Source organism: Cavia porcellus, unplaced genomic scaffold (assembly GCF_034190915.1).
Source record: "Cavia porcellus strain 051 isolate PalLab524CR breed Dunkin Hartley unplaced genomic scaffold, mCavPor4.1 scaffold_5, whole genome shotgun sequence".
NCBI classification, from domain to species: domain Eukaryota; kingdom Metazoa; phylum Chordata; class Mammalia; order Rodentia; family Caviidae; genus Cavia; species Cavia porcellus.
The window spans coordinates 5,298,804-5,324,727 of NW_026947488.1; the positions used below are offsets into that span (position 1 = coordinate 5,298,804).

A 25,924-nucleotide genomic window follows, 5' to 3' on the forward strand; every position below is an offset into this window, starting at 1 on the left:
AATGTTGGCTTTGGGGAATTTCATATATGTATAATATATACTGTACTATTAATATTCCATGTAGATGTATGATATACTATATGTATAATACATTTTAGGAAAGCGTTCATTAATATTGCATTGGATTTCTAAAATGTAAATAGGTATTAAATTTTGACAAATCTTAATGTATCTCTTAATATCAAACCAACTTTGAATTCCTAAAATAAGCTTTTATTTGAGTGTAATTATTATTTTTTGAAATGTAACATTGGGTTATTTGCTTATATTTCAAAATATTTACATCAATATTCATTAGTAAACAATATATAATTTTAATTTGGGGTACAATATTTGGTGTGCTTTAGAATTAACATTATATTTAATTCACAAAAAGAATTTTAAAGTTTTTCTTCTACTCTGCTCTGGAACAATCTAGCATTAGGCAATTTGATCTTTTGAGGCTTAGTAAAATTCTTGTGTAAAACCACCTAGGTCTGGTGCCTTTTTTCTTCATTAAAACATTTTTTAAAACCTGAGACACAACACTAAGTAACACATGAATCAGAAGTGTACAGCTCAGTACATTTTCTCAAATGTAGTATATTTGTTTAATCAGCATTTAAAGCAAGAAACAGGAACTAATTTGCACCCCAGAAAACTGTGAGTTCCTCCTGGTCATCAGCACCCTAACATCAGCCTGGAGCCTGTTTGTTGCCAAATTCTCTTAACTGTCCGTTGTCATTTTCCCTGTGGTCACTGATCTGCTTAGATTTTTACGTCTCCACTGGAATCAACTTAGGTAAACAGTATTTTTCTGGACAGTTATTCCTTCCTGACTTGTAAGTTACTAACATAGAATTGTGAAAATTAGTTCCTTATGATTTAAAAGTTTTCTTTGTTATCCCTAGAAATATTTTCCAAGATGTTCCATCAAGTTGTGTGCAACAAGACATTGTAAAATCCTCTATATTTGTGTTTTTTGTGTTTGTAATAGTGGAAAGATAACTTTTCCACTGGTGGCACACACTTGTAATCTCAGCACTCTGGGAGGCTGAGGCAGCAGGATCACAAGTTAGAGCCCATCCTGGGCAATTTAGCGATTTAACAAAACACTGTCTCACACAAAAAAAGAGGAGGCTGGGGCTAAAACAGTGCGTGGGCCCGTGTTCAATTCTGTCACCGCTGAGAGGAAAGCAAAGAAAGGAAAGCACTGAAAAGATCGTTTCCGTGTATCCATCTGTCCACCTAGCTATTCAGCTACCTCAGCGTCTGTGTGTGTCACAAGGCGAAAGGTGAATCAAAGGGTATCTAGGAAACATTAGCAAAAGAGGTTTACCTGGACCATTTAACTCCTTTCCCTTCCTCCCTTGGCTGTGATGATCTTGCAATCATAATTGAGAAGCCAAGAGGCCCCTGGAGTCCTGAGCAGTGCTGCTGATGAGCTGCTGCGGTACCAGGGGCCACCTGCCCACAGAGTTCGTGGTCAGTGAGATACACACTTCTGTGTGTGCCACTCTCAGCAAGCCTGTTATTTGTAGCTGAAGGTACTTCTAACCAGTGCAGTAAATAAGACTGGTAAGCCCAGAATGTTTAAATGTAAGAAAATTATCCTAGACATACAAAGTTCTACTCCAAAATGGGAACTTAGCAATTCAATCAAATGTTTATTGTAATATTATTTTAGTGTAACCCCAACAAAAAGCATAATTTGATTAAATTATTCACTATACATAATTTATTCTTTTTGCATTCCAGCTAATTTGTAGAATAGGATAGGGTCTGTTGTATAAGTAAGTGATGGGACAATCCTCCTTGGGTTTAAAAGGTTAAATCAAATAATCTATACGTAGGGATGAGGCCTGTACCTGGTGTATCATAACTGACCTTATAATTTTTTTTTTTTTTTGGTACCAGGGATCAAACTCATGACCTTGTACTTGCTAGGCAAGTGCTTATGCCACTAAGCTAAATCCCTGACCCCAATGTTAATATGTTTTAATAATTAAAAATAATAAAGATTTTTAGCTTGGATGGTTGGTTCCTTCTCATTGTTTATATTAGCATTAAAAAATTTACCTCCTTAGGAGGCCTTCATCTGCTATTCTATTGCAAGTGGAACTCTCAAATTTCTCCTCTTCCCAGAGAAACCCTTCCTTTTCATTACTTGTATTTGTTATGTGATGTCTCCCCATGAGAATGAATTCCTACTGGCCAGCATGGATTCTACGTTCTCTGGGCCTCTCCTGGTTGAAAAGATGACTGGAACTATCCAAGAAACCATAATAAGAGAATGCCATTGGTGTAGGAGGGTGATGCAGAGGTGGTCATTTCTTTTGATACAGTTTCACCCTAATTTAAATTAGAGTGGAGGCTGAAAAAACTTTGCCCAATGGTAGGCACTACACAGGACAAGGAGGCCTGCTGGTTTATTACTGTTTCAGCCTCCAAAGGTCAGTGAATAGTCATTTGTTATATTTGGTTTACAGAATTTAACAAAATGAAAATTGTTACCTTTAGAAAAAATACATTTATTTTTTAATACATTATATTTAAATAGAGGTTTAAAATTCAGATTAAAATTTTTAAAAATAATGGCTTTTGAGACTCAAAATTTAGGCAAAATGTTTTTTCCCTTCCATGAAGATTCTAGAATTTAGACTTTGAAATAGCATTGTAAAGATTGTTTGGAAACCCTGTTCAGAAGGAGAGGGGAAAAAAGTATTTTTAAGGGCTCTCATGGGCAAAGCCAGAACTGGTAGGGAGTCAGCTGTGTGCTCAACACTGCCCCGTGAAAGAAGGCGACCCCAGCACTCCTATGGGGATAGAATTCTTAGGGGCCCTGCAGGATTTCCCCTGGGAACACCGGCCCTGGGTTCTTGGTACCTGGCAACAAGATGCATTACCAGAAGCCCCTTTGCTCTGTGTTCCTACATGATCCGGGACAACAGAGCTGAGCCCTGGGCAGTGAGTGGGTTTTGGCTAAGTTGAAAGTCCATCTTCTTGGTGTGTTAGCCATGGCACTTGGGGCCTTTCTGGAAGTCTCTCAGGCTCTTTGATTCATTGATGAGATGACAGCAACTACTGAACCTATCAACTTGGCTGTAGGAGCTGCCTGAGGACTATGACTGTGCCATTCTAGGAGAGATGCCATGCTGTCTTTGCTTCCTTGGCCCATTAGGTGAAGATCTAGATTATCATTTTAACATGGCATAATTACTCCATGAGCTGGAAAAATTCTTTTTAAGACCCATTTTTAAAATTCTATAACATTCATATATGAATCATGTGGTAGTTTATCCTGAGTTGCTATAAAGGAGGAGTAAATAGAGTCCCATCAGGGAAAAGGTGATAGGGGATGTGAGTGGTGGAAGGGAGATCAACTTTGGTTTATATTCAACATGCTTATTCCTACATTAGTGTGGTGAATGCAAGCAGGTTTTAATGAGCTAGTTGAATTTATTGGGGGGAGGACTTAGGGAATTATGGGGATTAAAGGGTTGATCTTCTGAAAATAGTTGTATCCAAAGGCCGTATTTTCACTCAATGTGTCTTTATTAGGACCCTAACCCTAACCCTAACCCTAACCCTAACCCTAACCCTAAACCTAAGGGGAACTATTGAGATTTTTCTCCAAACCCTAACCCTAACCTTAACACTATCTTGTAATCCTAGCCCTAACCCTAACCTTGTTCTACCCATAACCCTACCCCTACCCTTACCCCTACCCCTAAGTGGACTGCATGTCCTGTAGGCGTTGGGAAGCCTTATGGACATAGAACCGTGTATTTGCCACTACTGTGGCCCTCCTTAGGGCTCATAATCACCATGGGCTCTCCTGTGTGATGAATCTGACTGGGATTAATTTCTTTGGAGGTCATGAAGTAGATTTCAGGCCTGGCCTATAGAATAAATGATTCATGTCCTATTTGGTTTCTTTCAGAGGACACAGTGGTTGATAGAGGGGCTGACAAAGGTCTTCCCTGCAGCCTTTCAGGTAGCCACACCATGGGGGAACCCAGCCATGAAAGGTGAACGTAGGAGTGAATGACTCGGGGCTGGATATGAATCCTGGGTTCAAGTCACATGCCAGTTGGGCTTCATCACATATAAGCCTTTGTGAGTTCTGATGCCCACCCAACCTCCACCAATAATGAATGAAAGTCTCTTTGTATTTCTGTAATGAGTGATATCCCACATCTTCTATTAGTATTATTTTATTTATTTATTTATTTATTTTTGTCTTTTTCCTTTTTATCAGTACCGGGGATCAAACTCACAACTGCCTGCTTGCAAGGCAGGTGCTTATGCCACTGAGCTAAATCCCCAGCCCCCTATTATAAATTGCATGTTCATGACTTTCCCATTTTTTTCATGGTTTTGTTTATTGGTAAGAACTCTTTATTTATTAATGAATCCTTTATTGCAGATTTGTGCCCCGACTCCCCTCCATCATATTTTTATGTTGATTTTCATTTTTGTAGTCATCTCCACCCCCTGTGGCTTTTAGAACCCCTTTGTGGCTTCTACAAGCCAAGATCTTAATTGTAAAGACAGCCTCTTAGCACCTTTAAAATTTAATGGTTTGACAGATTCACATCTAATTTATCCTGCTGCATGGTATGAAGTAGGACTTAGCTTCAACCTTTCCCAAAATGATAAGCTTGCTGTTTAAATACCAGCTTTTTCTTAATAACTCCACTGATTGGAAATACATTTGTAAATTTACCCACAGATTTCAGTTTGTGTCTTGTAACAAAAACCTAACAGCTTTGCGAGGGAGACCAGATTTAGAAGGGGGGGACACGGCGTGACGATGTCATAGTGAAAAGCTGGCGGACCACAAGGGCAGGGCAGCAGTGATGGGAAGGTGGCATTCCTTGTGGCAAGGTAAAGGGTAACTTTTCATGGTGTCCCAAAGATTAGGTCACCAAAAAGCACACCGTGGCAGAGCTGTATGCCAGCTTATAATCATAGGGCCCACGCCTCACACCTCACCAAGCAGCCCTTTGACTCTGCATTCTAGGTCTACATCGAACCCAGGACCAACGAGAATTAGCTGGGGACCCGCAAATAATGAGGATCACAACATTCTTTGCTCACATTTAATTTTTATTTTGATTTTTTTAATGCTGCACAACACAATATTTATTTCATTCGTTTCATTATTTATTTATTTATTTCTGTTTGCTGCTGTTATTTTAGTTACTGAAAGTGAGAGGGAACCTTTGTGGCCTTTTTTTCTGTAGGCCGCCTTAAGCTGTCTAAATTTGGAACACCTAAGCAAGCTGAAGGGGCAAAGGGGTTTCGCAAAAATCACTCAGGGGAAAGGAAAGGCTGCTTTGTTAACCATGCCCTATGGTGGGTGATTAACTGCTTGTACAATTACGTTTCACTTTCCATGAATTGTGCTTAAGGCTGTCGTTAAGTCTGGGTTCCCTTCTTACAGCAGCTCGTACTGACGGAGGTGCATGCGCTGGATGATGTCGCGGCAGTCGTTGAACACACGGCGGATGTTCTCAGTGTCCACAGCGCAGGTAAAGTGAGGGTAGCAATAGTGGCGCCCATCTCCACTAGCAGTGCTGATTCTCTGTGGACAGAGACGCGAAAGCAGTTAGGGACTCCTGGCGGGGGACCTCCGTGGTCACCCCACCAGGGACAAGTGTGGACCCACCACCACCAGTGACATGGCCACATGGAGGGGCACAGACAGCTAACATGCATGCTGGATATGGGTGACAGAACATGGAAAGACTGGATGGTTCAATCCCCAAGTTCAGAATTAAGTCAGCTGATCCTGTAACTACAAAGGGTGCCACAGACAGTTCTACTCACCAGGAACTCATCTCTAATGAAGTACTTGGCCCGGGTCACGCGTGGGTCCTCTCCAGGCTCGGGAGTAGCTACAAAGAATGGAAATGTACTAGTTAAGAAGGTGCAGATGAGAGCGGAGCTGAGGTGCTAACGTCAGCTTCCCTTCTTGGTTGATTTTTGATTTTTCCACGTGAAAATATGCTTTCTGCCTTCCCCTCCAGATCCTTTATAGTCTGGGGATATGAGGGAGCAGGGAGTGTTCTCGAAAAGTAACCGCCTGAGGGAACTGCTCCCATGATCAGAAGCCACACGTACCATCCTCAGGAGTAGTGTAGCGAGCAAATTCTGGAAAGTAGTCCTCAATCTTGGATTTCCCAGCAAGAACTTTCTCAGCGAGCAGGTCTTGCTTGTTGAGGAACAGAATCACAGAGATGGTGCGCAGCCATCTAACACCAAGGGAAGCAGGTTTAGTGAGCAGAAGACGAAGTGGGCTTTCTGCAGGGGGCTGAGATGCTTGCCGAGGGACTGCTATGGGAGTCCTTTCTAGAACAGCGTAGACCCGGTTCCCCGGAGCAGTCACAAGGCTCTGGGCAAACGGGACAGGGGACACAATACTCACCTGTTGTTCCAGATGCTCTTGAAGAGGTTCAGAGCCTCCTGCAGGCGGTTGGTCTGGTTGTCCTCCCGAATGACCATGTTGTAGCTGCTGCTGGCCACCACGAAGATGATGGCAGTCACATCTGAAAGGCATGTGACCAACAGGAGTCAGTGATACAAGAGAAAGGCTCCCTCTTACTGCAACAGAGCAATAAAACCGGTTACATCCATACCATTGAAGCACTGGATCCATTTGCGGCGTTCATCGCGCTGGCCGCCCACATCGAACATGCTGGTGGGGAGAATGGACATCTGGTTATTCCAAGGGGCCACCACAATAATGGTGGAAAGCATGTCAGAAGCCACTGCCTGTTTTATAAAAAGTACCATTCACTTACTGGAAGTTGACTTTGTCCACCTGGAACTTGGTCTCAAAGATTCCAGAGGTCAGGACGCGGCAGCGAAGCAGGTCCTATCACAAACCAGTGTTAGTGGATCTCATTAAAACCAACCGAAATAATATTACCCATTGGAGAGAAAGTCTTGCTTAGCTTGAAAAGAGGACTCTAGTCCTCTCATTGAGCTTTGCGTACCTGGTCGCTGGGCACGTAGTCGGCCTGCTTGATGACATCAATCTTGTCCAGAAAGCTTCAAGAAAGAGAAGACAACGTGACCATGTTCTCAGAGCTTGCACCAACTCATCCACTGTCTGCCTCCTGTCCGGGTGCGGGACTGTCTAACTGGATGGGACTGTCCCACAGGGATGGGAATGGACAGCCAGGATGGGGGCGGGGCTTTGTTCTTGCTTTCAGTTTTAAAAAGATTGGCTTCATACTTATCAACTGAGAGTGCAGGGACCCTAGGCCAGGCCTACAGAGCCCATGTCATTTGATAAATGACATACTGACATGACTGACAAAAATATATTAATTTTCAAATTGTCTGGCTTTGACTAAACAGACAATAGTTTGAAAAACTGCATGTTTCCAAGTCACTCAGCTTTTAAAAAATATGTGGACTGGCATGTTAAAGCAGCAAGGACTTTTCCCTCAAGGGCAAAGGAGATTGTTTTAGTTACTCATAATATGTCCTTCCTTTTTACTTTTTAAGAATCTCATTGATTAGTGAGAACAAAAGGGCAAGCACAAAGGGCCCTTCTGGGCCTCGCTGCACTGAACAGGAAACACACACCAAGCTCCCTTCCCATGTGTCAGGTCCGTGAAATAGGACACCTCAGATATTAAAAACTTTTAGTTTAAAATGGTATCTTGCCTTTCCTAGATATACACAATTAAGGAAAGTGAACATTGCAAAGTTGGGCAAATTTAACTAATATGAAATATTAATGTGGAAACCAGTTTGGTCTTTTTTTTTGTGGGGGGTACAATTGTTTCAGCATGGGCTAATCATAAAATAAAATCACAAAAGGGAAAAAAAAGTCTATTTAAAGAACTCTCTTAAGCTCCTTTCTTTTTCCCTTTTCCCCTTCCTTTCACCAGTTCGGGGCTGGCCTGGCTGAAGGGATACGCGAACTTGCCCAATCAATCTTACATTACAGCACGGGTCCAGAAATAGCTCCCCAGCCACCCTGGCCTCCAGCATGTTGCCATGGCAACAGAACCACAGTTCTATAAATAGATCCTCAGCACCAAATCTTGTGAGAAGACATCTGGAGTGGGGCCAGCCAAACTCCAGCTCAACAAATAAAAATAGGCAGCTTAAGAAATGGGCACCAGACCATTATCTTGCTCCAACATAAAGGCAGTCAAAACTAGAAACCTACTGGTCACTGCAAATGTAGGGATTTTTTAACCATCTGATTAGGGAAAACATTTTAAAAGTTTTAAGTTATGTTCTCTTTTTTGGAGTTTCTTGAAAACTTTTCAAAGTCTGTGCCAATGGTGCCATTTTCAAATAAAGTTCCAGGAGTATTGCTGTACTGCTTTTTTTTAAAAAAAGAAACTTTTGAATGATGTAACCAAAAACAGCCTGGCTAGATTACTGTTAATTAAACTGTTCCATCCCCCTGCCCCAACATTCACAACTGGAATAATTAAACCCTCCTAATCTCGTACCTGTACTTAACTCCTGACTTGGATCCAAAATACAAATCCCAAACAATTCCAGGATTTCCATTTGTTTTGCGTTACTATAATTAGTGCTTCCAGCTTTCAGTTCAAACTTTGGAGAAAATCAGGGACTTTGTTGAAGGAGTGGGGGCTGGGGACCATGATGGACTGTTCTTCTGTTCCTTGAAAGAATATGCACCTTTGCTTGAGTATTATACCATGATATACCTATTTACGTGACAATTAAAAATAATCAGATAACTTCCTATGAGAAAGCAGGGCTGGGGAGAGACAGACTGACTGACTCCACAGTCCCTGACATCAGCTCACATCAAAGTGGAGATACCCTCACTCTTTAGCCCCACCGAGTACAAAAGAATCTCCTGCTCTAGAGCACAGAGTTGCTGTATGCATCATAATAAAAGGGGTCCCTTAAGTTTTTTATGATCCAGACCACCATATGCTTGCTATGGTGTGTGCAGGATGAGGGAGGTCATAAAGTATTTAAAAGGCAACTTTCCAGATGTATGGTGTTAGGCCCTGTGGCAGCGAGGCCTGGCAGGGTGCTGGGAGCCCCCTGGGGCGAAAGGCCCTGTTTTAGGCCACAGGTGGAGGAGTCCCTTGGGTGTCAGGCAGAGGTGTCCACTAAAAATCTGTCCTTTAAATAATTTTCTCCACCTTCATTTACCAACATCCTTATTGGGCAAACCTGTCCCCTTTTAGGGTTTAATTGGGAAAGGTGTCTCTCTCTGGGTAACTGCTAGGCTTACCTGTCCTCCTATTTTTATTTGTAAACACGGTGCTGTGTTGCTTAGGTATGTAGCCTAATTTAAATGCACTGACTACTTACCATCTTTGGTATAAAGGAATAAATATGACACAGCTCTAAAGTCACGAAAACAAACTCCATGTAGACTGACATAATCTAGTAATAATGTACACTGTGGCAGCTTCTAAAGTTACCTGCCTTATAACGGAAAACAGCAAAGCAATTAACTGCCGGGAGTGGGGAAGCATGTTTTTCTTTCTTCTGTTCTTGTTACACTTTTAAATTACAGGAATCAAGTATAACATTTTTACATTATCCAAAGTGTGAAAGCTACCCAATTTCTCTAACTTCTTACAGGTCATTTCAGTTAATTCCTTCAGACTAATTAATTATGAACGTTACTGTATTGCAAATAATAATCATTTTCCTCTAGCAGGTATTGTTTATATAAAATAGTGTCACTGTACTAAAAAGTGCAATTAAATGCTTTTTATGACAAATGAATCAGACTAGAACTTTGTGACCGCGGTAGGGTTACTGGCCGGGCTCTGTGCAAAGAATTGGTGGAACTTCAGGTATTCCAGTTTTGTCCCTTTGCGCCTGTGTATGTGCAGACTGAGAGGGGAAAGGAGGCCGTTACTCACTACTGGGCACAGTCAATCAGCTGGTACTCGTTGGAGCGCTCGTAGCAGGCACGCACGCCTTCATCCTCCCATAGAGCCTTGGCATGCTCGTAGAATTCCTGGAAGGGAAGCCAAGAGAGAACGTTCAGGAAAGACGTTCAGGAAAGCATGCACCAAACCAAGAGCGCCATCACTTACACTGAGACCACGGCTCACTGTGACTAGCACTTTAATGCTTGCCTAGAACTTTAATTCAATGTGGTAAACATATCCAAAAGTTGCCGTCATGCATTCCTTTTCTCCTATGGTGAATTACTGGTTTAGGATAGTTTCCTATATCTTGGGGGCAAGAGGAAATAAACTACTGGATAGTTTTGTCTCTGCACATTCTTTCATAAAGAAAGAATATGTACTAATTTGTATTAGGATATACCAGGGAGTGACTGGCCTTGTGGAAACAAGAAACTTTGCTGGTAAGAGGTGCTGAGGCTAATATTTTTTTCAAGGAAAATGGAGTTTTACCAAAAATTATGATGGGGAGCGATAGATAGGAGCACCAAATCCAGGTGTTGGTGGGACTGACTGAAAGTTACCACTGGATATGTACTGAATAGTTGCCTTTTTGTCTTCTAGTAAAAATACAGAATCATGGAAAGTTAGGGTTGCTATTCATGTTTATGTTTACTGTGTGAATTTTTAAAATTAATTCCTATTTTAAAATCATACCTACACTAATTAATACTACTTCTGCACTAATCTATTTTTGCAGCCAAACCCATTTAAAATACAAAAACCAAATTTCCACTGAAAGCCATTATAAAGGGAACAATAACTCAGTGTTTTAGCTAAGGGTGTCTTCATTTGCCCCATGTAAGGACTGACTTTAGAAAATCCTTAATGTTAAAAGGTAGTTGGTTTAAAAATGCAAACATCCTCCTCGATGTTTCGTTCCTATATCTTTGTATGCCATATTTCAGTTTTGTTTTCCATAGCATGTGAATGAGGGAATAATTAAGCCTGTCATAACTCAGGACTTTTCCCCTCAAACATTTACAGTCTAATAAAGTAAGGATGCTGTTATTAAGGTGCAGTGTTTGTGGGGCAGGTGAGACTCAGTGTGTAAGGGGTGATAGAATTTTGCTGGTCCACCTTTAGCAATGCCCTAATAGTATGTTAGTTTTTATTTTCTTTCCCTTTTTGAATCTTCAGGGCATGTGTGGCATCAGTACCACCCTAAGCTGCCACTCCACAGCTGTTTGGGTGTCCCTGAGCGTCCCAAGGGCTCACTTTACTGCTGAGGGGGTGGGTTTTGGCTACACAGGGCCGACGCGGGGCTTACAGGTGGGAAGTCAAAGTCGGGCACGTTCATCACGCTCAGAATGTAGTCCACTCTGAACTGGTTCTCAGGGTTGGCCAGCTCCACAGGGGGCACCAGGTTGCTCATGGCAGCCACGATGGTCTGAAAACGATTTAGTAAAGCAGTCAGGGGAGCAGCACTACGGGCGGGGGTGCTAAAAGTCAAGAGAGCAGGAGCAGGGCACCTACTTCAATAGCCTCCTTCAGGTTGTTTTTGATGTCCTGTACTTTGGTGGCCTTCTCACTACAGTGGGATTGAAAAGAAAAAGAGAATCATATTGCATCCTGCCCTCCAGGAGCGTCCCTTTCATCAAGACTCTCCAACTAAAAAGCATAGTATTCTGTTCTTCAAGGAGTTGTGGGTTTGGATCTGTGTGGAGACTAGAGACACTTGAATAAACTATAGCTTCCCAAATGCATCCTCAGGCCATGCCCAATGGGGCAGGTCGAGATCATGATCAACTGTACCAGAAGTGACACCTGCTGCCTCTGCTGTTCCAGGTGCGGCTCTTGGGTTTGAAGCCCCCACGCCGCACACTAACACATCCCCAAGGCTTCTGCTTGGCCCTCATCATTATCCCTGCTGGGGTGGGGTCAGGGGTCATCACAGGAGGGGATTTGGGATTGGCTCCATTGCTAGATTAATGCACTGGGAACCACTGAATGCTGGTGGTGGTGGTAAAATCATTAATCATGGATTCCAGGGCTCTGCGGTCCTATTTGCAGCCCAGTTATTTATTTAAACGGTTGTGCATCTAAAAGATGCTATTTTGGGTACTGCACTAGCAGTGTTTTCTGGTTTACAGTGTACACTGGTACCTCGGTGTGACTAGGAATCAAATAGGAGCCGCCCCAGAATTTCTAATGCTGGGGGGCGGGGTCAGGCTGAGGTTTTGCAGCTGCTTTAATTCTGATGCTAATGCACCATCCAGGAGAGCCTGTGTGGAATCCGTGGAATGATTTATATTCAGGATCTCTGGTCTCACTGATAAAGGTCCAACCTTTGGCTGCTGGGGTCCCGCCAGTATGCTAATTTTTGCAGTACGCCACACTGATGTAAATGCTTTGTTTTAGAAAATGGCCTTCATTAGAGGCACAGCTCTGGGAGCCCCCGAAGCTTGTGTTCTTAGGGGACAGCAGAACTCCTCTTCCCTGGGGTATAGATCTTGTATCTAACCCTAACCTTGCCTTCTTCATTGTGAGGTAAGAGAAACAACGCGCCCATCACCTGCTGGGTGTCTGGCCCTGGGACCCATCTGTCCGTCATGCCACATCCCCCAAAGGGAAATAAACTGACAGGGAAAGTCCTAGTCTGAGGCAGAAGGGGTGGGGGCAATGTACACAGCTGCTTTTTGATTGTAATTTGAAATCCCCAATTTTTGCAACATTTACGTGGCTGATTTACCAAGAGTCACAGGATGAAGGCAGAAATTAAACAGCCCCTCCGTAGTAGAGCAGGCTAGATCAAGGAAGAGGAAATGAAAGGGGGATCGATAGTCACTGCAGCCAGGCCAAGCAGTTAGTGGTGTAGGTGCCAGGGAGGGAGGGAGAGGGAGAGGCGTGGGGGGGGGGAGACTGAGTTCCTGCGCATGCGGGCCACGGCCCTCTCCAAGCCACCTGCCCCTTCCTTTTCAAAGCATCCTAAGAGTTTCTGGGCATTCTACCATTTCCAAGTGAGTGTGTCTGTCTGGAGGGCGGCCCTCGTCTTCTGAACGCTCTCCCTTTATCCCCAGGACGGCGCCTGGCTCTTCGCTGGGCCCTTTCATTAGCCGCGTTCTCGCACATCAGGGGCCAGCGAGGTCTAAGGGCTCTGCTGTCGCTTAGGAGAGCGGTGGGGAGAGGGGGCGTGGCCGAGGCAGGTGCGACCAGGAATTCTCCCGGAACTGAAAGCACCGAGTGGGCTCGGAACCTTGGGCCGAGAGGCTGAAGCGCGAGCCCGGACCCAGAGTGTGGGACCGGCCGAACCCTGGCGGCCGCGCCGCTCTGGCCCCGCCCCTCGGCGGAGGCTCTGCACCCCCGCCCCCCGCAGGTCTGCGGGCCCAGTGCAGGAACCAAGCTCGTTTCTGGAAACCAAAATTCCCAGCCTCGTCTAAAATTATTTCTATGTAGGAGATTAAAAGGACATGCGTTTGATGTCCCTCAAGTTCACTTTTTGGTGCAGAATTTTACTCAAACCCCCTAGGCCAAATTTGCCCTCCCTCATTAAAAACACTCCTCCAGGTTGGTACCGGCAGCCCTGAAGCTCCGGTTTTAAGTTCCTACAACAGAAAAATGAGGTGTGCTTAGGTATTAAAAAATACCCAAATCCACATGCAACAAGAGAAAAATATTTCCAGAAATGAGATTCTTTCAGTTTGATATTTTGGTCTAAGTAGTAGTATAATTGGAAAACTTCCAGTCTTAAAATACGGATATTTTGAGAACGTGTTCAGTATTCATCTACGTATGTGAATAGGTGTGGGAGTATATCAAGTATAAAACAGCTAAAATAGAAATCTAAAATCTAATTCGGGCGTGTAATACTAAAACATAAAATTCTTCCATTGAAGCAATTACTATGTAGATGGAGATATTATACTGGGGGTTGGCAGGTTTATCATCATTTGTACTACTGCTTAATGAATGTTGATCGTAAAACTTAAAAGAATATTCCTCAGATGCCTCTAAGCCACTAGGCGAAGGCAAAATATATGTCACCTGCCAGTATTCTACTTGACCAAAAGGTTGAGGTGGGTAGAAGTACTTTTAGGGTAGCGCTGTGCCCCTCCCCCCAGAGAGATTAGTAGGGTTAGCATGTTTAAAAGGCCCTGCCCCGCTTCAACTAAGGGGTGGGGGAGACTGTGTGCTACCTTCCATTTGGGTCTAACCCTTATCTTTGTGCTTTTGTGGGGACAGACAAAAAGAAGAAAGACAGAAGACAGACGCAAGATACAGGGATTGCTGAGACATGCAGAGAATTTTTATTTATCAGGAATGTTAATACTTATATTTACTTGTAGAACAGAATCACAGAGACGTGCAGGCAAGGTATTAGTAGGGCTCAAGGGTTTAGCACAACATCTAGTACACAGTAGGATGCTCAATAGGACGTCTTAGTTCTCAGAGGCCAACTTCTGGTACAGATGATTAGTCACTTTTTAGATAGATGCCTTTGACTACTGATCTACTACATTTTTGCCAATTAAGGATGCTAATTTTTTTTTGTTTTGTTTTTTGTTTTTACTTATCTCTAAAGGTGAGGTGATAGGTAGGGGCCCAATCCCCCCTCCCCCCAGACAACAGAATAGTATTCTTATTAGAAGATCCTAAGACAGAGCAATTCCAGCATGCAAATTGTGATAGGACATAGCCGGGAAGATGAGAAACTGTAGCCATCATCTAGGGATAATATATTCTAAAAGAAACAGATGAACAAACAGGTGTCAGTTCCTTGGTCCCCATCCCAGGACCCTTTGCCCCGCCTCTCCCAGCCACAGAAGCCATTCTTTTGAAATGCCCTAGGCTAAGTCAATGGCCCTGTGTGTTTGCATGAGAAACTGCTGCTCCATCCCTGCATGCTCAGAATGCGAGTGGAGCTGGAGTGGGTCACCTGGCATGCATGTGCATGTGTGTATGTATGTGCACACAAGAGACGGATGTGGCAATGCAGGAGACAAAGAAAAAGTGACAATGAATGGAAAAAAAAAAGATGCCATCATGAATGTCCTTATCTACTAGGTGATGTAAAGTGCTTTGGATTAGAATAAATGTGATCATTTTTAAAAGGCCAGAGGCTTCGAGATGATTAATAATGACCTGCCACAAAGTGCCAAGGCATTTTTCAAAACTAAGAACCGTGAGGCACTGAATATATTAATAGAGAGAAAAAAATTTTTTTCAAAGAAATCTGAAATTTTAAAATCAGACCAACACTTGGCAGATAGAATTCGGTATAGTTTTAGAAACTAGCAGTTGATTCAAATGGAGAACTGGGGGAAAATAGAAACCATATGGAAAAACATTGATTCTCAAAATTCTAAATTATCGTCTCAAGCTGAAATTTATAGCTTTCCCCCAGCTGGATCTAATTATACTTTATGTATGGCCAACAGGATTGTTTTGCACTTTACTTAAGAAATTGTTTACACATCATTTGCAAACGTATACCAAGATGGCTGATGGCCCTTAAATGATTATTTTCTTCCCGAGTCTGTGTCCTCAGTTTCCCAGCATGATCTTCATGTTTGTTTTGTTTGTTAAAAAGTTTTTCTGTTTTGAATGTGCCTACCCATCGCTGTTGCTCCTTGCAGCCTGCGGGTCCTCTTCGCCGCCCCTTGTAAAGAGAGATTGAAAGCTCACCTAATCTGCAAGGCACCGCAATTCCACACAAACCCCACACAGCCTCTCCACATCCTAAACAATCAGCCAAGAGCAAACAATTCGCGCGCGCCATCCTCCCTTCGGTCAGTCAGGTCTTAGGTGGCCTTTCTGGCTAACTCAGATGTCTGTGGGGACTGCTGGCTGGGCCATAGGGGGAGAACTGCACACCTCCCCTGCAGTATTAACAAGGCCCTCTGGAGACTCTGGTCGGATACAGGAGGGACAGATAATTATTTTCATGTGCTTTCACTAAATGTACATGCATCAGGGACCTACGGCAGTGATGTATTGCACAATTCTTTTGAGAATAAGGCAGCGCAGAAGGCTCCTCCTAATTGTCCCAGGTCACAATCTTCCAAACGTTCTGAGCATGAGAAAGCGCCGACCAGAGATCTGTGCCTATGATTTCCTGGTGCAAAAATGACCTCTTTTCTTGCAGTGGGGGAAACTATCTATCCAGTGTTTATGTTTATAAATTGTCATCTGTTACAACTGTCTGGACCACAAAGCAGCAAAATAAATAAATCAAAAAACAATTAAAAACCAAACCTGATCTTCATAAATTGTAGGCATTGCTCCTCGAGGATGGAAGAAGAGCTAAACCCTCTACGTGGTTTTAAAATTGATTAACTTAGCTTAACCAATGTTAATGACGACTTTTTTTCTGGCGTTAAAGGTAAGAAAGAGTTAGCGTTGAATTAGAAAAACCCATATTCGACTTCTGTATTTCTGAAGGTCACATTAATACGATGTTAGTTTGAAAATGTAATTGGCATGGCAGCCTGTGGACCGTTAAGGCAAATTTCACAGCTCAGCCTAGAACTAACACAGTGCAGGATGGCGGGGCAGAACAGACGAGGGGAAGCGAGGTCCTGCACCAGGCAGACCACTCTTTTGGGACAGAGGTCACACTTTACCCGGGAATTTTGTAGCAATACCACAGTGAGGAGAAAGGAGAGGGCACACGTAGCTAGATTAGGTAAAACTAAGGTCCTAACCCTCACCCCACTAACAGCCCCCTGCATGTTGCTTTTGAAGGCTAAATTTAACCTCTTCTGAGGTCCACAAAGGAGGCAAACTGGGAATGCCACTTCCTTTTTTTGAAAAGAAAATAGAAATGAGATGTTCTGGTTTAGAAGCCTTGTCTGTATTAGGCTGGCTCCTTTATGGAGGTGAACCCTTTCTGCAAAAATTTTACAATTTTAGGGTAACCTGTAAAGAATTATTTCAAGGATGATTTCTCTTCCATCTGACTCAAGCTAAGGTAAACAGTGGCTGCTGCATCTTTTTAAAATGTTAGCTATGTCCAGCTTTAATCAAAATATTTATCTAAAGGGTGCTTGGTCAAATTATTTTTGCTTAACTAGTCTCATGAAGTTAGCACTCCCTGTAAGTTACTGGGCAGGGGGATTTATGCTCAAGATTTGTAAAGTTACAGGTGAATGGCTAGATGCCTACTCAGGAATTAGGAATTTCAGAAGTGGTTTGTGACAAGCGAAGGTGACGTACTTCATAGCATCTAGGTGTAGGACGACAGCTCATCGAATCATTCAGAAAACTGGCAAATAAGCCCGTGTGTGCTTGGTGCATACTAACTAATCTTTCTGAATTCAGGGTTAAAATAGAAAAACCATCCTAAATCTAAATAACCATTCACACAGGTGATGTCATCTTTTTCTAACCTCCTATTATCTACGCTAACAAATTCTAGAATTTTCAGTAAAGAACCAGTTTCAGCAGTCTGACAGGTAATAAAGTCCCTAACTCCCTAGGTAATAAAGTCCCTGGCTCCCTAACTCATGAGGGGAAGGAGGGGTTCGTGATGGGATTAACCGCCCGCCCTGGCCTCCCTCTCTCTTCCTGTGAGATGGAAGTGACTACAGGAACTTTCAATTGAACCCAGGCTAACAAGGGAATGGGCTCAATGGCCAGCCAGTCACTGCGGACTAACCAGCACTTCAGGTGTTCGCACTCCAGTGGGACCAGGCGCCCCCACAGGAGCAAAACCCGAGTGGGAAATTAGCTTTTTCTGCTTCACAGGACGATAAAGGACAGGCCAGTTTGGGTCTGAGGGTAAAAAAGCAAATTAATTTCCTGATTTCCTGAATATTCCTTTGGTTGCTTCGTGCAGGACCCTGTGGTAATGTCACATCTCTCAGACACACTGTTTCTCTGTTTAGCAAACCTTTATTCTCACTGCAGTACTGCCACGCTGTCTTATGCCACAAGGCCGGGAAGGACATTTCAAAGGCAAAAATGCCCCTTGCACCAGGAGGAAATATTTAATTCCCAGCCTTTTCATCATTTTAATGCTTCCCTTTCATTTCTGTAGGCAGGGGTATTGATTTTGAAATACCTTTAAATTATTTGCCCACCATGTTCATTTAAAAGGGGGCAAAAAAAAAAAGCGCAAAATTGTCAACAAAGGCCGTCACATCCAACTCTGTGTTATATAAGGATATTATTGAAACAATGTTTCCGTAAGAGTTTAAAACATCCTGCACAGGTCAGCACTGGCCAGACAAGGGTGGTCAAGGCCGTGCCAGCCCTGCTGGAGACACTGCCGCAGAGTGCGAGGCTGCACAGGGGACAGCCAAGTGCTGTCATCTGTACTGCAGCCGGAACGTGTTCCTGGGATGGGGTGGGGTTTCACAGGAACACAGGTGCTTTGTTATTATTATTTTATTTACTGCACCAAAGGTTAACGGGGAAGGGGGCAGCCCCAAGAGCTTGACCAAAAGTTTCTAATATATAAATTAGGGGGAAAAAGGTGAAAATTACCTGCCCAGTCCTAAAACCTACCTACACTTCCTAAAGGTTAGTATGAATTTGTCACTCTTACGGCCTGGACACAGATTTGACACTTACTCTCCATTAAACCCATTAACATGTAGGATCCTCATCTGCTTCACAATGGTGCTTTTACCAGATTCTCCAGCACCTAGAAAACGAAAGTAAGTCTCAGGTTAAGAAAGAGGCATCTCACACTTTGGGCAGGGAGAGAACTTCTGTTTGTTTGTTTTTTTCAAAGCAGCAACACACAACAACAAGCACAGCAGACTTGCAATTTTGCTTGACATTTCGACGCAAAGATAATTAAAATCCAACTCAGTGTCTACCCTGCAGTATTTCACCAGAATAACAAACAAGAATTAAAGGTTTGGCTGTTTTCATTTCCAGGTTTTGGGTTTTTTTTTTCTTTTGGCTGTTTTAAAATTTGTGGGTGCTCAAGGTAAGGGGCAAAGAGGATGACGCAACTTTGTCATTTTGAAGGGGGAGAAAACTGAAGTTAAAACTGTGACACAAAAGCTTCAAAGTGACAATTCACTAGTAAAAGGACTCGTGAATGTAAATAACCACATAATTCATTGTTTGTCAATGTTTCATGGTTAAAATACCCAGGATTTGCAAACAGTGCCCCAACACTGCAGCCTCCTCCACAGCACGTACCAATGCAGCACTCCCCCCCCCAACATTTGCACACTGCAGCAACCTTCCCTGCAGGTTTCCCACCCCAAAACCCACAATATTACATTTTAACTACTTCTTCACCCTCCTTTCTCCTGCAAACTGGGTCTTTCTAAAGATACATTCTGTCTGGATACAACAGTGTTGCAGAAGAAAATGGAAAACCATCAATTGTCTGTCACCCTCTCCAAACACCCACTTTAATATCAAATAGAGCACCTGAGACCACATTAACATTAGGTAACCTGCAACATTCACAAAGAGTCATAATGAAAGGACAAGATGTAATCAATCAGGAGAAATAATATTCCTGGAAACCACTGAATTTCAAAGGTTCTCAGTCCTCAACTGGAAAATAGTTGGAAGGGCCACGTGCATCCATTTTAAATCACCTTGCATTTGTTGAAAAAAAAAAAATGTATAGAAAAAACGTTACCATAAAGCCAGAGGGAGGAGGATTGCTTTTTCTTTCTTTTTTTTTTTTTTTGTAAATGCACTCTTAACAGATCATCCCTATGTAAACTGTTTTCTTTGCCCTCCTCCCACACAAATCTGGTTTTTTTTATCCATTTTTCTTTTTACTTTTAATTCCATTTTTTGGTTTTAATGTCCAGATAGCAATCCTCCTCCTTTTGCTTCTTCAGAAGGATATAATTAATATCTGTGAAAAGTTAAAATTAGTTTCCACAAAAACATTGATTTCAAAGCAAACACCATAAATTTCATAAATTAAAATATAAAAAGCACTATTAAGAGATCCCATAATGACAACACATGTTAATCAGGATTTCCAATATTTTTATCTCAGAACCATTAAGATACAAAATATCTGCCTTTTACTGGCACAAGCAGATTTGTGCCTCAGTTTCCACATTTGAGGTTAAAGAAATGGGCTGATTATTTTTTTGTGCTGTGATTCACTTAATTTTCACACCATTAAATTAAGATGGAGTAAAAAGAGGATTTGGGGCATTATATTTCCTCTTTTGGGGGGGCATTATTTGGTCAGTGTCACCATTTTAAAATGCAAAATGTTGTCACTGATAGGGCTACAGATTTCTGTACCAAAGGCTATCAATAAATCCTCACAAAATGCAGCCCTATAGGGCCCCTCAAAAGATAAGCCCACAGCAAAGTCAGGTGTGTGCAGATAACAGTCTCAAATTAAGTGGAGACCTGGTGATTGCTATACAAAAGGTGTTAGAAATTTAAGTGTTATTAGCATCACACTTGACTTATTTGAGATAGCAAGATATTCCAGACTTTTCCAGGTAATACTTTGAAATCAAATCATGTGCACATTAATATTCAAATAGCATAATTCACCCTTAGAAGTTTTAGACAGGACCTCTGCATATATACCATTTAATTACTGAAACTGCAAATGCATAAATTTTCACTTAATAATAATTTTCTGCTCCTATTAATCTGGACCCAGGAGAACAAATATATGACCTATCCAAAAAGAGCAAGCCAAACACCACCACGAGAAAAACCAGTCTTTTACATTTTATTCTTGATAATCGAGCTGTTTTGTTGAAATGTGACCATGGACTAGGCCTGAACCTAGCACATTCACAAATCTATTCAGATGGCCAATTAAGCAAGGAAATAGAAAACTTCCATTCTAATTAATGCTTGTGTAATTCGTCTGTTCATTTCAACAATTTTTTTAAATGATTGGTTTGTGTATTCCCAAAGCTGCACCTTAAAGAAAAAAAAAAAACAAAGGCCATCTCTCCAGGGTTAAGCCCCACCATGCGTTTGGCCAAAGAGGAAAAACCACAATCAAAAAAAAAGAGAAGAAAAACCAAACAACCAAATGTCACTTGACAAAGTAATTAATGTCTTTTCGTCTCCCCCTGGGAAGTCTTCCCTTCAGAGCGCTGTCCCCCCTCCCACCTTGAAAAGGACAATTTTTTTTAAACGCCATTTCCAGACCAAGAAGCCATTTCCAGACAAATGTCATTTTCCAGTTTTATCTGATTTGTTAACGTTTTTTTTTCTTTTTTCACAAAGCACTCACAATGTGGCTAACAGGAAAATGTGTGTGTGTGTATGTGTGTGTATGTATGTGTTTAATGGCTTATTGCAAGGGTGTGGGGGGCGCTGTTGGGGCGGGGGTGGGGGGCAGCTGGTACAATTAATTTTCTTCACCGCTTTACAAAAAGCCCGAGTCTGGAAGGGGAAAAAAAGGTCATACTGTAAAATGACGTGTCATTTGGCTTCCCCGGGCACTCTGCGTCCTAACTCTCCACTCGGCGTGTGCGCGCGCGCGCGTGTGTGTCTCATTTTATTTGATTGTCCTTCTCTTCCTTCCACGGCCGGCCCGGGGACACGGCAGCTCCCCGGCCCGAGTCGCACCAAGTCGCGCCCAGAGCGGCGCGCGGCCTCCCCGCCCCCCTCGGCGCCACGACTCGCGCCCCTCCCCCACTGCACCACCTTTACCGCTCGGGGCTCCCGAGGGGCTGATGTCACTCGCCCCCCCACCCGCGGCCACTTCCCTCGCCGCCGGCGAGGCCCCTCCGGCGCCGTGGCGCCCCCCAGCGTCGCCCCCGCTGCTCTCGGCCCCCCTCGCCCTCTCCCAACAAATCACACTCCCCACGGAGGCGGGTCCCCCGCCCTCGGCCCGCCACCCCATTTCCTGTCCCCGAAACCCTCTTTTTGTCGCAGTCTCCGGAGCCCCGTGGGCCTCCCCTCCCCCTCCCCACACGCGCCCCGGCCCCTGGCGTCGTGTAGGCCTCGCGGGGAGACACGGGGGCGCGCGGGGAGGCCCGAGGGGGTCGGCGGCCGGGGGGGGGGCGGGAGAGGGACCCGCGCCGCGCCGCCAAGGCCCGCACCCAGTTTGGAGCCCCCTCCCCGCCGAATCCGCGCCCGGGGTCCCCCTTCCGGCCTCGCCCCCCACGGAGCGAGCCCGCGGGTGGACCACGGGCCGGGAGCGCGCGCCCGGGACGGGGGGCGGGCTCGGCGCGCGCGGCCTGCGGGGCGCCCCTCGGGGCCCCGGGCCGGGCCGGGGCCGGCGCCCCCCGCCCCGCCCTTACCCAGCAGCAGCAGGCGGTGCGTGGCCCGGTAGACCTGCTTGTCCTTCTGCAGCTGCTTCTCGATCTTTTTGTTGGCCTCGCGCTGCGCCTTCTCCTCGTTGCGCTGGTCCTCGGTCTTGCTGTTTCCCAGGCAGCCCATGGCGGCGGCGGGGCGCGGCCGGGCTGCGCGGCGGGGCCGGGCGCGGGCGGGCGGGCGGGCGGGCGGCCTCGGGAGGGCCGGGGCAGCGCCGGGCGGGCCGGGCGGGCGAGGAGCGCGCGGGGCGGACTGCGGGGCGCGGGCCGCGCGGAGAGAGGGTGGCGTCGGTCGGGCGGGCCGGGGGGCGCGCGCAGCTCCCCGCCCCTCGAGCCGAGGCCGAGGGACCGAAGGGCGCCGCCGGGCCGAGGCAGACGCGAGCAGGAGCTGCGGGAGCTGCTGCCGCCGCTGCCGCCGCCGCCGCTCTTATTGCCTCGGCCCGGGGCCCGCCGCCCCGAACCAAAAGCGCCGCGGCGGGCGGGGGGAGGCGGGGGGAGGCGGAGGCGACAGCGGCGAGGGGGGTGGAAGGAGGAGGAGGAGGAGGAGGAGGGCCGAGCAGCGGCGGCGGCCGCGGCGGCGGGGAGGGCGGGCGCCGGCGGAGGGAGGCGGCGCCCCCGGGGCCCGGGAAGTGGGGTCCCTCCGCCCGCGCCCTGCCCGGGCCGGCACGGGCCGCCGAGCCGCCCCCCGACCCCCCAGCCGCGGGCCCCGGGCGGGCCGGGCCGAGGGGGGCCGGGGGGCGTCTCCGCGCCTGTGACGACCCCTCGCGCGACGCCGACGCTCCTCCCCCCGGGCCTGCGGCCCCCGAGGCTGCCGCTCCCCCCGCTGCCGCGGGCGCCGCCGAGGGGCCGGGGTGGGCGGAAGGGGAGGGAGCGCCAGCCCGGACTTAGGAAAATTTCGAAAAGAGAGAGCAACAGAGAGAGCCAGCGAGCAGGGAGTGTGGAGAAAAGCGAGGCGAACACGAAGCGAAGCACACGGCAACCGAAAAGGCAGATGTGTCCACACACACACACGAACACGAATAAAAGTCCACACTACACAGCGATGGGGGGCGAGGGGCGGCGTGGGGAGGGGATGGCGCCTAAATGAGGCGCTCCTCGCGCGCGCGGCGCCGGCCGCCATGGCCCGAGCCGAGGCCACCGCCGGCCCCCGAGCGCGCGCGGCCCCTGCGCCTGGCGTGGCCGCCCAGGTAGGAGAAGAAGGCGCAGCCCAGGAACACGCGGAAGCAGCAGGTCGCCCCGAACACGAAGCCGCAGCCGCGGCCCTGCTCCGTGCGCTTCTGCAGCAGGAAGTTGAGCACCCACGAGGGGCTGCGCACCGAGAAGACCAGGAAGACCACGAGGGGCAGGTGGGCGCTGAGCGCGCCAGCCTTGGCCAGACCGGGCCGCCACACGACGCCCCCCACGCGGGGCGCCGCGTAGTAGGCGTCGTCCTCGTCGCCCGAGTCCGTGTCCCACGCGGCCCAGGCCCTACTCGTGCCCCCGCTGGCGGCGGCGGCGGCGGCCCCCTCTGCGCCCCCGGCGGCGCCCTCCTCGGCGCCCTCGTCTTCGCCTGCGGCGGGGCCGGCGGCGACCTCGGGGCCGGGCGCCTCCGCCCGGGCTTCTGGCACCTTCTTCATCCTCTTCTTCAGCATCTTCTCCAACTTCTTCATCTCCTTCTCCCTCTTCTTCTCCTCCTTTCGCCTCTGCTCCAGCAGTTTCTTCTCGAGCTTCCTGCGCTCTTTGTCGGTCAGCAACTTTTCGGGGGGCGTCTCCCTCGCAGGCTTCTTTGCGCTCTTCCGAGGCTTCTCGGGGTCCCTGCTCTTCCGCGGGGCGACTGGCTCGATCGGCTCTGCCAGCGCGGCAGCCGCCGCGGCAGCTTCGGCAGCCACCTCTGCAGCCGCTGCGGCCGTCTTCCTCTCGCTCTCCGCAGCCGCGCGGGCTCGGAGCTTCATGGCCAGCTTCAGCATGGTGGCGCGGCCACCTCGGGGAGCCCCGCTCCTCGCGCCTGGCCCGGGCGCCTTGCTTGCCCCTGGCCTCGGGCTGCCCGGTCCCCGAGCGCCCCGTGACGGGGTGGTGATGGGGGGTCAGCTGCGGTCCCCGCGGTGCAGCCCCGGGACCGGAGCGCTGCTGCCCGCACTCGGGGCACCTGAGCTGGCTGCCTAAGAGTTAGCGTCAAAAAGGATGAGCAAATGGAAAAAAGGTGAAAACAAACCAAAAAGCACCCAACAACAGCGAGAAATCAAAAAGCACCAAGAAATGTCAAACAACTCAAAAAAGAAAAGTGCAAAGGCACGATGGCACGCGTGTGCGGTTACCCTCAGGCGGTCCGTGCTTGGGTCTTGGGGACGCACGCCAATGGAGAAGAGAGAAGAGAAAAGAGAGAATTGGGGGGTGGCCCGGCGGGCACGGGGCAGGGCAGCGGTGTCAGGGCGCCCCTGCCCTGTCCCGGCCCCGGCGGCTCTTGCCCGCGCCGGGCGACTCGCACTTCCGCGGGTGGCCCCTGCGCTCCCCGACTTACATGTGAGTGAGCTGCACTCACACGCAAGGCAGTGCCTGCCTGCCGGCTGCCCAACGCCTGCCCCAGCCGGGCCGGCCGGGGTTCGCTCCAGCCGCGCTGCCGCAGCCCCAAGCCAGAGAGCGGGCGGGCGGGCGGGCGGGCGAGCTAGTGAGCGCCGGGCCAGCCACCTGCCGCAGCCCGCTCCGCGGTGCCGACGCGACTGAGTGTCCCCGCCGGGCAGCAGCGCTTTCTAACCGGCCGATGACGCCCCAGCCTCTTCAGAGGACCGACCCACAGCAGTGGCCCCTATAAAGCGAAGGGGAAGCGCGAAAAATCGGCCCGCCAAGGACGCACCCAAACGGGCCGCCTGGCAGCCCCGGGGTGCAGGCCGGGCCGGGGGCTGCACTGGTGTGGGTAGGGGGCGCGGGCGGCGCGCGGGTGCGGAGTGCGGGCTCGCCCAAGACGGTGGGCGCCCGACCCCGCCTCCCGGACCTGCCTCCCAATTTTCGGTGAGTGGTGTAGCCCTGGGCGGCGTGCAAAGTGTGCGACGGCGGCGCTTCCCCTGCTGCGCGCCTCCTTACCTCGCTTCCCGGTTAGCAGAGCGCACGCACGCACGCGGGACCTTGCCCACCCCGCCCTCCCGGCGGTCGGCGCGTGCCCGCGGAGCTAGGTGTTTGCAGAGCCCAAGGCATCGTGACGCCCTGACGACGGACGGACTGAGGGACGGACGGGGTTTCTTAGGTCTTTCGGTGAGAAGCCCCACATGAGTGCAAAACTAGCATTGCTAGAAGAAGCAGGCGGCGACCCGAGAACCAAGGAGCTGTGGCCAGGCTGCAAAGTTGGTGTGTGCGTGGTCCTCCCAGGTGGGCTCCATCAGGGGCTCTGGAAGAGAGGGAAAGTAGTTTATTGACCTCGAAGTTGTTTAAAAAGTTTGTTTCAAAAGTTTTCAGCCGCATCTCAGATGTCCCACTAGGAAATGGTAGAGAGCACTGGGTTAGGGGCCAGGACACAAAAGTTTTCAACCAACTTTCCCTGGCTCACTGGGCCTGGCACCTTGCTTAGATCACTTGTTGCTCTTCAGGCATCTGCTTGCCTACCGTTCATTCATTCATTCATTCATTCCACAACTCTCTGGTCCAGCCCACTTTGTGCCCAGTGAGCTGGGATGGCCAGGTGGTCAGGTGAAGACATGGAGCCTGCTTGCAGCAGGACAAAGGCCTGTGTTATACCCCAGTAAACCCACATCTGCAAAGTAATACAAACTCTTTTCCAAGTTTCACTTTCTTTGAAAAGTTTAACTTTCTCAATAGATTTAAGAGAATCTGAGATTGGGGGAGCCAATCCACCTATAAATGCAAACA

The 25,924-nt window shown here is 47.5% G+C and overlaps 2 protein-coding genes across 7 annotated transcripts in view; both read right to left on the reverse strand.

Moving 5' to 3' along the window:
- Positions 1-5,070: 5,070 nt before the first annotated feature.
- Positions 5,071-24,693, reverse strand: LOC100732436 (guanine nucleotide-binding protein G(s) subunit alpha). 5 transcript variants are annotated; one of them, XM_063248112.1, is made up of 13 exons: positions 24,585-24,693; positions 18,435-18,507; positions 15,475-15,519; positions 11,397-11,454; positions 11,191-11,310; positions 9,873-9,970; positions 6,984-7,038; positions 6,789-6,862; positions 6,624-6,682; positions 6,413-6,533; positions 6,109-6,239; positions 5,815-5,882; positions 5,071-5,569 (listed from the first exon to the last, which is right to left on the reverse strand). In XM_063248112.1, the coding sequence occupies exons 2-13, from the start codon at positions 18,467-18,469 to the stop codon at positions 5,423-5,425; spliced, it is 1,011 nt and encodes a 336-aa protein (XP_063104182.1). In that variant the 5' UTR covers positions 18,470-18,507; positions 24,585-24,693; the 3' UTR covers positions 5,071-5,422. The 5 variants fall into 5 exon arrangements, with proteins under 5 accessions (XP_063104182.1, XP_063104178.1, XP_063104177.1 ...); XM_063248108.1 differs by lacking the exon at positions 24,585-24,693 and adding an exon at positions 22,076-22,256 and having other exon boundaries at positions 11,397-11,451; XM_063248107.1 differs by lacking the exon at positions 24,585-24,693 and adding an exon at positions 22,076-22,256.
- The window catches only part of LOC100732158 (neuroendocrine secretory protein 55-like), a 57,398-nt gene continuing 45,618 nt past the window's right edge, over positions 14,145-25,924 (reverse strand). Inside the window, exons 2-4 of one of the 2 annotated variants that reach the window (XR_010047273.1) lie at positions 18,435-18,507; positions 15,475-15,519; positions 14,145-14,601 (exon numbers count right to left, since the gene is read on the reverse strand). The gene's annotated coding sequence lies outside the window, so the exon portion shown is untranslated. Of the gene's footprint in view, positions 14,602-15,474; positions 15,520-18,434; positions 18,508-25,924 lie in introns of those variants that run through there. The other variant, XM_063248113.1, reaches the window with a different exon arrangement.

Coding starts and splice junctions, on each gene's coding strand:
- LOC100732436 (XM_063248107.1), bottom strand. CDS start 22,214: ATGGGCTGCCTGGGAAACAGCAAGACCGAGGACCAGCGCAACGAGGAG. Junction 11,455..15,474: donor GCAAGGAGCAACAGCGATGG/GTAGGCACATTC, acceptor TCAATCCCACTG/TAGTGAGAAGGCCACCAAAG. Junction 7,039..9,872: donor CTGATTGACTGTGCCCAGTA/GTGAGTAACGGC, acceptor TCTTTCTTGAAG/CTTTCTGGACAAGATTGATG.